The 10900-nt window shown below is 63.7% G+C and overlaps 4 protein-coding genes across 4 annotated transcripts; all 4 read left to right on the top strand.

The window, feature by feature from the left end:
* Positions 1–57: 57 nt before the first annotated feature.
* Positions 58–2523, top strand: MNEG_9634 (putative methyltransferase NSUN5; the record flags this gene model as incomplete). Its single annotated transcript, XM_014041897.1, has 5 exons — positions 58–225; positions 548–745; positions 1018–1374; positions 1606–1752; positions 1984–2523. 5 exons carry the CDS (start codon positions 58–60, stop codon positions 2521–2523), a joined length of 1410 nt encoding a protein of 469 aa, XP_013897351.1.
* Positions 2524–3722: 1199 nt separating this feature from the next.
* On the top strand, positions 3723–4202 carry MNEG_9633 (hypothetical protein; the record flags this gene model as incomplete). Its single annotated transcript, XM_014041896.1, has 1 exon — positions 3723–4202. One exon carries the CDS (start codon positions 3723–3725, stop codon positions 4200–4202), a length of 480 nt encoding a protein of 159 aa, XP_013897350.1.
* Positions 4203–5403: 1201 nt separating this feature from the next.
* Positions 5404–7717, top strand: MNEG_9632 (hypothetical protein; the record flags this gene model as incomplete). The annotated part of the gene is made up of 3 exons (XM_014041895.1): positions 5404–5445; positions 5649–5903; positions 6215–7717. The coding sequence occupies 3 exons, from the start codon at positions 5404–5406 to the stop codon at positions 7715–7717; spliced, it is 1800 nt and encodes a 599-aa protein (XP_013897349.1).
* Positions 7718–9402: 1685 nt separating this feature from the next.
* MNEG_9631 (hypothetical protein) lies at positions 9403–10845 on the top strand (the record flags this gene model as incomplete). Its single annotated transcript, XM_014041894.1, has 2 exons — positions 9403–10040; positions 10608–10845. 2 exons carry the CDS (start codon positions 9403–9405, stop codon positions 10843–10845), a joined length of 876 nt encoding a protein of 291 aa, XP_013897348.1.
* Positions 10846–10900: the final 55 nt, after the last annotated feature.

The following is a 10900-nucleotide window of genomic DNA, read 5'->3' as shown; positions in this document are numbered from 1 at the left end:
ACGATCACCGCTGCAGACCTGCCGGTCCTGAAGCAGCTGCTGACATCAGCAGAGGTCATGGACCAGTCGCCGCAGCTGCCGCCCGCCGCAGCATACGTGCTCGCCTACGAGGCGCTGTTTGGCCAGGGGCTGCGGGAGCAGGGCCCCGCGGAGCGCGCGGTGATGCGCGCGCGGCCCGCGATGCGTGAGGAGCTGCAGCGGCTGCTGCAGGAAGCGGGGGCCAAGGTAGGGGCCCACAGATCCGATTTGTTACGGGATTCATGATTGGGCGGGCCAGGCCGCTTGCACACGCTCACTCTCACGCCCTTGCGTCTGCATGCATTTAACACACACACGCACACACGCGCGCGCACACACACAGCCACACACATCAAAGCACACATGCATTGATACCAACGCACATATACAAGCACGCAAGGTATTGTGAGTTTTGGACTTCCTGCAGCCATCAATATCGAGCCACCCGGTGTCGCCCTGGAGACACTCTGCTCTGCCCCACTACAGCCCTGGCCAAACTATATGCTTTCGGCGATACCCTGCCTCGCAGGACGTGGGCACGCTCCTGGAGCGGCAGCGCACGGCCGAGGACGGTCGGGCACGAGCGCAGCCCGGCGGTGGCGGCAGCGCGGCGCACGCGGCGACAGCCGCCCCGCACCCGCGCTGGGCGCGCATCAACACGCTCAAGCTCTCGGTGGAGGAGGCGCTGGCGCGCCTGAGGGCGGACCGCAGGACCGCTGCCGCAAAGGTCTGCAAGGGGCCACCTCTGCGAGGGCCCGTGTGCGCAGGGCAGGCACTGCGTGCTGCCACGCGACCAGCGGGCTGCGCCCGCACAACAGCTGTGCGTTCGCGCAACAGCCCCTTCGGTAGCCCAGCCTGCTCGCCTGCCGCCGAGCAATCGTCGTTGCGCACCTGTCAGGCCGCACACTCTCAAGCGCATCACTCCTCATCCTTGACTGCTTGTCAGCCGCTCCTAACCCGGTCCTCACACACCGCCACAACAACCGCAACCGCCGCCAGGTGGACGGCCTGCTGCCCGACGTCCTACGGCTGCCACCTGGCACAGACCTGCACGACCACCCGATGGTGACTAATGGTGACATAATCCTCCAGTCCAAGGCCAGCTGCATGCCCGCCCACGCGCTCGCGCCCGAGCCTGGCTGGACCGTGCTGGACGCGTGCGCCGCGCCCGGCAACAAGACGACACACGCGGCGGCGCGCGTCGGGGCGCGGGGCCGCGTGCTGGCCTTTGACAAGGACCCCAGGAGGCTGGCGCGGCTGGTGGCCAACGCGCAGCAGGCCGGGGCAGCGGGGATCATCAAAGCCGAGGTCGCCGACTTCCTCAGTCTAGACCCGCAGGAGGCGCGGTTTGCAAAGGTGCGGCATGCGGCGCAGGGCCCAGCTCGGCAGGATTCGACTGCCCGAACGGTTACGGACGTTGGACGCATGCATGAATCGATGGATGCTCACGTCAGCTCCTGCGGCCCGCGCAATCGCCAGCACCCACCAGCCGCAATCCTCGGCCTACCCAACGCCCTTGCGCTGCCGCCTGGCCTACCCGTCCCTGCGCTTTCCTGAACGCGCCGCCACCCTACCCATTAAATTCAGGTCCGAGGCATAATCCTGGACCCCTCCTGCAGCGGCTCCGGCACTGTGGTATCGCGCATGGACCACCTGCTGCCCAAGGCCCCAGCGGGGGACGAAGAGGAGGACGCGGGGGACGCGCAGCGTGTGGAGCAGCTGGCACGTTTCCAGGTGCACCCGCTCGCCGCGCCGGGCTGCGGGGGGGAGGGGGGGGGATCGGAGTCGGGCTGGCAGGTTCTCTTGACTGCCCAACGTTGGATTGCGATGTGCGTGGAGCCCGGGTCAGCCGCCAGCTCACTCCTTTTTGGTGCTGTTTGCAGCCTGCATGTGCTTGCGAGGGCATATGCGCACTTCTCCACTGACCCACTCACGCTCCCGCCCCCACGTCGCCCCACCCACCAGGAGTCTGCGCTGCGCCACGCGCTGCGCTTCCCGCGTGTCGTGCGCGTCGCCTACTCTACCTGCAGCACGCACCAGCGCGAGAACGAGGGTGTCGTGGCGGCAGTGCTGCCGGACGCCCTCGCCGCGGGCTTCGACCTGGCCGAGCCGTTTCCTGGGGGCCGGTGGCCGCGTCGCGGCCTGCCCGGCAGCCTGCCTGGCGGTCGGGACGCACGAGTCGTGCGGACGGACCCATTTGAGGACGGGACGGATGGGTTTTTTGTGGCGGTGTTTGAACGGCAGGCGGCGGGCGCGCGCGGCAGCGGCAGCAGTGGCGGCTGCGAGGCCGAGGATGATGGGGCAGGCGGAGAGGAGCCCGAGGATGCGACGCGGCACCAGCAGCAGCGGCAGCCGCGAAAGCAGCAGCAGCCGCGAAAGCAGCAGCAACAGCAGCAGCAGCGGCAGCAGCAGCAGCAGCAGCAGCAGCAGCAGCAGCAGGAGCGGCCTGCCACAAAGCGCCCAAGGACGGCAAAACCGGGCAAAACAAGGGCGCCTGCCGAGTGATTGACTGGCCTTTGGCAAAAGTTTTGGCTGTGTGTGACTGTCCCTGCTCGCGCCACGCTGAGAATGCGTGTGCGGGCGGTCACCTTACACACAGCATTTCTGTCTCCTTGCTCAAATCTTGCGCGGGTTTTGTCGCATTATGCTGGTGCCTGGTCCCCCGTACTACGGGGACCCAGGAACCAGTGGGGGTGCGCGTGCATGGTGTGCAGAGCTGTTGCCTGCCTCCTGTGTAGCAACCACCCGCCGGCGCACCTCACACAATGTCAACCCGCTGCTGCTGTTTAGCAACCGCTATCACCAGTCAGTCAACAGACCCGGTCCTGGGACTTCCAGCTCTATTGGACAACACCACACCTAGGAAGGACAAGGGGTTCAAACGACCTGCTTCGCTGGGCATTGGAACAAACAATCACAAGCAATACATACATATACTGCGCTCATCGGAGCTGCAAACAACAATGTGGGGAGCGCAGCCTGTGCAAGTATCCTCGGGTACAGTATGTTCATTAAGGTGACGGCAAGCACTCGACCCATTGATGGCCACGGTGAGGGGAGGTGACTTGACACAGTCCGGCTGATGTGTGCGCTGCGTCAAACGGACAGCTCGCCTTGGACCAGGCCGTTGAGGCTTTGATGAACGTAATATTTTCCAGTATAGCGTTTGATCCCCAAGCTGCAAGCAACGATCATCGTATCGACCTTGCCCACACAGCAAACTCGCCGGCGGATGCGGTATTCTGGACTTCGGCCCAACGCTCAGCTCCCCAATATTGCATATTGAAAGGCTATTTTCAATAATCTTTGATTGAAACAGTGTCGCTGGTACATCGCGTGTGCTTGATTGAGGCCTGCGGATCCATCAAACGCTGCCAAAAGGACGCAATGAGGCACATAACGACGTTCCTGTGGTTGCTAGGAGTTCTTGTTGCGTCAAAAGCAAACGCAGGTGCGCGGCAGAGCCCTATGGCATGCTTCACCTGTTGCTCATCTTTTGGCAAGCGCAGCGAGAGAGCAAGGCAGAGGCCTCGTGAGGCTGGCGAGATGCCTGCCTGGGCGTAGTATGATACCACACCAAAACATTGCATGCATACTCAGGTCTTCTACCTGCGTCAGCCGCGTTGAGCGGCACCAGCACCGCCGAGGTCCTGCAGCGGCTCTTCCCTGGCATGGTCAAGGCCGCCCCGCCCAAGCAGGCAGCCATGGCCGTGCAGCCAACAGTTGCAAGCAAGCATGATGCAGCCGTGGTCCACGCCGCCTCCGCCAAGGGCGCTAAGCAGGCCCCTGCGAAGGCCGCCAAGCCCTCCAAAAAGCTGGTCGTTGCCCCAGTCCTCTCGTCCGCCGCTGGGGCCGTCGCGCTGATGCCCGGCCTCAAGACTGTCTCAAAGCCGTCCGCGGAAGACCAAATGGCTCAGCTGATGGGCATGCTGCAGACGCCCGAGGAGGTGGTCAAGAACAGCGAGCTCGTGACCGTCCCGAACGACCTCCAGGCCAGGCTTGCGCGCCTGGCCTCCGCCGCAATGAACGGCACCAAGATCGTGCTGCCTGCCGACGTGCAGTCGGAGCTGATGCAGGTGCTCAAGGTGGCGGGGAGCCACGGGAGGGACATACTCGTGCCGGCAGGGTCGACGGGGTTGGTGTTTTCGCCGGAGATCCAGGCGCTGATTGAGACCGGCGGGTGATGCATAGCAGTGGCGCGCGCTGAGCCGGCGGTGCTTGGTGGCAAAGCATTGTTTGTGCAGCCGCGCGGCGCCGGTAGGGCAGCCAATTAGTCCAGCAACGTAGTTTCAGGGCAGCAACAGGTCGTTGCATTCGAAGGTTGGCGTATGAGATTGGCTGTGGTGCATTCTTTTCGGTGAACACGCAGTGAACCCTCTGTCTTGCGCATGTTCATCCTGAATGCAGCTCTGTACATGAGGCAGTACTCTTGCAGTCATTCCTGTAACGCTATCCCATTGCTAGGATTTGGAACCAACACCTGCGTGCTGGGCAGGTGGGGGAAGTTATTATCATCCCTGAGACTGCGCGGCTGCTGCATGCTGTGTACCCAACCCTTGCCTCGCTCTTGATCAACACAAGCACAAACGCTTGCACACACACGCATTGTATTGCTGCGGGTTTGAGACAGCTGTGCGTCTAGTCTCACAAGCTGGTCGTTAGTCACCTTTGTCCTGTTGGGCCACCGTTGCCCCAAGGCCCGTCGCGCGGCACAGTCCACACCCAGCGGCGTCCCAACTCCCAAGCAGTGCCCATGGCTGCGTGCCTGCCAGCATGCCTTCTGCGTAATGATTCTATGGCATTTTGATCGTGCTGACACTCGCACTTTCATGTACACGGGCCTGCACGAAGCTGGAGCGGCTGGGGCACTTGGTGAGTTCGACGGTATGCGCGACAGGAGCGATCCATCAGAGCTGAAACCACCTTGAGAGATTGTCATATAGCCATAAAGTGAGCATCATACTTTGTTCACGGCTCGAAACGCCCAGAAACATAGCCTGCTCACAGGAGGCCCCTGAATCACCATCCACAGTGTCGCAACGCCGGTTGTGAACATGAAAAGAGCAACTATTGATACTTTACTAGCGGTTGTTGCGGTCACAATGGTTCTCCAAGGCGAGTGCTGCGCAGCAATCGGTGGAGTGTTGCTGTTCGCGCAGCATCGCCAACTCACCCGAGCGCGCCCCCATAGCAAGTATTTGCACTTATTATGCGCTATTTATCATACCAGTTTATTACGACAGTGTGTTAGTGCATCCAAATGCAGCCTGGGGTAACCGGACGCGCGCCCACCTCGTCATTTGGGCCCTCGCAGGGGCCCTGGCATATGAAGGAGGGCGAAAATTACTTTCTTCAAACCCAGGAGAGCGGCTGGTGAACGCCCAGATGAATCTGGAGAAGAAGATTTTCGGCGCCTTCACCACCCAGGTGGAAATCTGCAGTGCCAGCCGTGCTGCTGCTGAGCTGGATGTGGATGGTTGCTGTCCTTGAAGCATCTTGAAATGATATTTGTTATGACAGCAGCGAGCGGCCGCAGCCTTTTCTGGCTGTTGTGCATGCTGCGGCCGGCGATTTTGCCCTGCCATGTGCACCAACCATGCCCCCCTCGCCGACTCAATGACGTGCCCCAGACAACTGCCCGCCGGGAGGCGTTTGCGACAGTGAACAAGACCCTGAGCCAGGCCGCCAAGTTGCATCAGCACCTGGATGCAAAGGTTGACGCAGCCGCCGACAAGGCCGCACAGCTCGCAGCCAAGGCAGCAGTCAGCAAGTCAATCCCCGCGCTGCGCAAGGCGGCGTTGGCCCAGGTGGATGTCGAGAGGGTGATCAGGCATGTGAACAGCGAGACCACACAGATATCCAAGAAGGTTGAGGATAACATCAAGGTGTGCAGTTTGACTGGGCTGCTAGGGCGGCTTTGGGCTCAAAGAAGCGCGGATGGCTGCTATTGTGTGGGATGTTGCGTCCCTGCTTTGAAATCCCGAGCTCAAGAGCCTGGATGGCTCCAGACGCGAGCGAAGTGGGATGGACAGCAAATTTAATCCTCATCCAGCTGGCTCTACAAGGCTTGGCAGGCGTTGTGGTGCCAGCTGGGCTGCTCTGCCAGCCAGCAGCCTGACCCCGACCCCTGCTCGGTGCACAAGCCGCCACCCGACCACACCCCACTCACGACCCCGCCCCCACCTCCGCCTGCCAGGCCGCCGACACCGCAAAGGCAAAGGCGCTCGACGAGGCCGCCAGCAAGGTCGCCAAGGCCCAGGACCGCCTGTCCGGCGCCCGCGCCGACTTTGACAAGTGGCTCGCCAAGAAGGCCTACAGGCGGGAGGCCGGCGCCGCGCCCTCCCCTCTCAACGGCGCCCCCGCCAGCCCCACCTCTGGCTCCCAGGGCGCCGCCCCCGCGACGCCGCCGGCGGCCGTCTCGCGCGCCGGCGCGGGGCGTGGGCTGCTCGCGGCAGACGGCGGGATCGGCGACGAGATTCTGGGGGCTCGTGCGTTCTTCCTCAGCAAGGCCAGCGCGATCGCGCGCAAGGTGGCAGAGTCTGCGGACGCCGTCAAGTGGGTTCCGGCCAAGGTGGTCGACGCGGTGTCGCAGGTGCCGCGCGCCGAGGCCGAGGCAATCCGCAAGATCGGCGACGCGGCGGCCGGCGCGATCGCGACGATGCCGCGTGTCGAGGCGGAGGCCATCTCGCGCGTGTCGCACGCGGCTGCCAACGCGCTGGCGGGGGGCGGCGGCCACTACTTCCAGGGCGCGGGCCGCGGGCTGCTCGTGGCCGCGGCGGCGGGCGGCGCGGCCAATGCGAACGCCAATCTTGCGGGGCCGCCCGCGTACCTCATCAGCAAGGCACACGAGTTTGCCCGCAAGGTGGCAGAGTCAGCGACGGCCGCCAAGACGGCGCCGCTGAAGGTGGTCGACGCGGTGTCGCAGGTGCCACGTGCGGAGGCCGAGGCAATACGCAAGATCGGTGATGCGGCAGCCGGCGCGGCGGCCGTAGGCGGCAGGATCGTGCCGCACGCGATTGCGGACGCGGTCACGGCGATCCCGCGCGCCGAGGCGGACGCCGTGACGCGGGTTTCGGACGCGGCGGCAAACGCGCTGGCGCAGGGCAGCAGGTACTTCCCCGCCGCGCTCGCCGACGCGGTGAACCACGTCCCGCGCGCCGAGGCCGACGCGGTCCGCATGATCTCGGACGCCGCCTCGATCGCGATCGTCCGAGGCAGCGACGCGATGTCCGGCGCCGCGGCCGATGCGATCAGGCAGGTGCCGCACGCCGTCGCGTCCGTGCCCGTGCACGTCGTGGGCGCCGTGGCCGGCGCGCTGTCCAGGGTCCCCGGCGACGTCGCCGGCGCGATCGCGTCCGTCCCGGGCCAGATCATCGGCCAGGCGGTCGGGGCGGCGTTCCACCAGATCCCGATCGTCGGGGAGGCCATGGGCACCATCAACAACGCGCTCGGCGTCGCGAACAACGCGCTGTTCGTCGCCAACTCGGGGCTCCGCCTGATGGACAAGGCGGGCGACGCGGCGTCGTACCTCATTGCCAGGGGCATCGAGGCCAAGAGCAAGCCGTATGTGCCCTACGTGCCCTCGTACACACCCTCGTACATACCCTCGTACAAACCTTCGTATGTGGCCTCTTACCAGCCGTCTTACCACATGTCAGGCGCCAGCGCAAAGGCGCAGGCGTTCAGCAAGGGGCGCTGATCGAGCTGGTTTGTGTGTGTAGGGAGCTTGCTTGTTTGGAAGATGCCCGCCGTCGGCGCGGCCGCAGCTGCGCCGCGCGGGCGAGCGAGGCGGTGGCGGCTGCTGAAAGTGCAGCCACCGAGGTCCACGGCGCCGAGCAGGCGCGCGGAGACCCTTTGGATGTCTCAGAATTTTCGTGATTCGTACACAATCCCCGCTCAGGGTGCGCCCTTTGGCGCTGCATTCCGCATGTCAGGACCCCAAGAAACTACTTGTGGGCGCACATGCGTGTTTCTTGTCAGGCAAGTGCGCGCTGCAAATCGTGCCCTACTAATCACTCTACCTGCCTCTGCCTTCCTGCCTACCCAGCAGCAATGTTGGTGTGAGTGCAATTGCATTAGGGCTCAAACGCCACACATACCACAATTCTCTTGAAGCAGCCTTCCATGGCATGCGAGTACTTTTTCCAGCCGCCTGCCCTTGTTTGGGATTTGCAGCATTTTGCAACCATTTACCTGCAGCTCAAGGACAGGTTTGGGCGTGGCTCTGATGAGCGCCAGTGCCCATGCTCGACACAAGCTGCAGTCTTCCGCCGCAACAGCAAACCCCGCCATAGCGAAAACCCTGCCTACAGCGAACGCCGCCGCTAACCCAATACCAGCAGCTGCCCAATTTTACTTTTTGCGATAGCAACCAAGCCGGCTATAGCGAACGTGCCGCCGACCACCGATGGGTTCACTGTAGCGGGGGAAGACAGTATCTAGCTTGGTGCCCACATCTGTCGCAAGGTGTGTTCTGGACGCAGTACAACGGTCAATGCCGGTGCAGCACCCTTATAAAAGACGCTGGAATTCGCCATTGCTTGGTTTATCATAAGGTTTGCAGGGCATCAACATATGTGTCGGGCATGCGAACCCAACCTCGGGTGTGGTAGCGCCGCCCTGACAGTGTGCCAGGGCCACCTGCTGCAATTGTGACCACGTCATACAAGAAAACTGACGGCCATGCTGTGACCAATCTCCAAATGTAATAGTTATCTGATTCGGCGTTTGCAAGGGAAGCTCAGCTCGGATCTTGTGCGCAGGATCATTCAGGAGTGCTTCCAGTACTGATGGTTAACCCAAAGGCAAGGATTTGATTGTATTTCCTCAAGCGACCAATCATGCGGCGTTTCCTGGCGCGGACAGCCAGATCGCCAGGATGGCTAGGCGTGGAGCAGATGATGCAGGGCACGGGTCCTTTTCCCAGGGGAGAAGGGCTTGCTGCTGCTGCAAATAGTGAGAGCCTTCATGGTCCCTGGCACCGTTTTACACCAGCCGCCGGCTCCGGCGCAGCGCAGCAGGTGAGGTCGCAGTTGATGCATGAGTGCTGTAATGGAATGCCTACGCATCAGGCCGTCCAGTTGCACAGGTTGTGCAAGTAGCCTTGCGGGGCGGTCCTTGTCAAGCGCTCACACCCGCGAGCAGTTGCTCAATTCATCCACTGATTGCCGATTGCAGTGGTGGCCGGCCGGCAGCAGGAGCACCGCCACAGCCGCAGACGCCGCCGATGCGGCCGATGCAGCCCCTGTCAGCAGCAGCCCCTCTTCCAACAGCCACAGTAGCAGCAGCGTTGGCGCCTCCAGTGGCGACAGGGGCCAGCGGCTGCGTTGGCAGCAGCGCGGCGGCCAGCAGGGCGGCGGCGGGGGGCAGCCTGGGTCCAGCCAGATGTCCATAAACCTGACCGCCCAGCTGGAGCGCAACATGATGGCAAAGAATTACCACAAGGTCGTCGAGCTGTTCGAGGAGTTTGTGTGGAGGGGCCACCACGCTGCCGCGGCTGCCGCGGACGCGGCCGCAAAGCAGGCGGAGGCCTGCACGCCGCAGGCGTCCGAGGCCGCCGGCGCGCAGCGTGACGGGGCCGCAGCGCCGGCGGCGGGCCGAGCGGAAGCGGGCGCCGACGGGCAGCCGCCGCCGCAGCCGCAGCAGCAGGGCTCACAGCGGCAGCGGCGGCAGCAGCAGGCGCAGCGGCAGCAGCTGCCCCGCGACTTCCGCCCGGACCGCCGCGCGTTTGGGATGTACTACAAAGCGCTGAAGCTGGCACACTTCCACTACGGCCAGTGGGAGGGCCTGAGCGAGCTCAGAGTCAAAACCACCCTTGACTTGGAGATGGACGTCCATGGCATGCACAGCACCAGCGGGCTGGAAGCGAAACTCATCGCGGCGCACCTCAACAGGCGGCCGCCGTCGGACGTCGCGCAGATCTTCGACGACGTGCGGGCGCGCGGCGGCGCGGGGGCGTTCCCCTTCTTTAACCTGGCGATCAGATCCGCGCTGCGCGGGCGGCAGCCGGAGCGGGCGGCCGGGTGGGCGGCGCTGTTGGGCAGAGGGGGGGCGGGGGCCCGTGATGGGGCGGGCGGGGTGACGGGCGCGAGGACAGGAGGTGTGGAGGAGATCGTCGCGAGACGGGGGGGATCCCTATGGCTTGCAGTCGACACAAAATCGCGGCGAAGAAATGGGACTGAGCCCTGCAGGGTTTTGACCCAGATCTGATGTCAATGCAACCAGCGTGTCACATCTGCGCCATGCCATTTTGCCTGCCCCTCCGTCCACATCCTCCCACCCCGTGAGGGGTTTTGAGGGTGTTGGAAGATAGGGCAGGCACGCAACAACCATTGCATCACACACACACGCACATGCACGCGCGTGCGTGCCCACTCATGCGTGCGTGTACATACTTTTGTGCAACAAATGCTCAACAGGCGCATGTGCGACGTGCGCACACGCGCGCGCGCACACAGACACACACACACACACATACACACACACAGACACACACACACACACACACACACACGCACACGCACACACACACGCACACACACTCACCCTCTCTCTCACGCATGCGTGCGTGCGCACACCCCCACCCGCAGCCTGTTGCGCCAGGTCTTGGACGAGGGCGTGTGCGCCACGTCTGTCTCCGACCGCGCACGCGTGCTGGAGCCCCTGTGCTCGCAAGTGGCTGCGGAGTTTGGCGCCAAAGGGGACATCAATGCCGCAGGGGAGTGGCTCAAGGTGGGCGGGACCGGCAGGCGGCGCGCTTTGGCGTGGCAATTCTGGTGGGACGCGTGCCCTGAGGAGGCGGTGGCGGCGCAGCCGGCAGCTGTCTGAATTTCCCAGGCCGATCCCTCCTGCGGCCCCATCCGGATAGCACTGCATGATAGCC

The sequence above is a fragment of the Monoraphidium neglectum genome, assembly GCF_000611645.1.
Source record: "Monoraphidium neglectum strain SAG 48.87 unplaced genomic scaffold scaffold02004, whole genome shotgun sequence".
Classification (NCBI taxonomy): domain Eukaryota; kingdom Viridiplantae; phylum Chlorophyta; class Chlorophyceae; order Sphaeropleales; family Selenastraceae; genus Monoraphidium; species Monoraphidium neglectum.
Note: the sequence above shows the minus strand (reverse complement) of the source record. Positions and strands in the feature narration are given on the sequence as shown.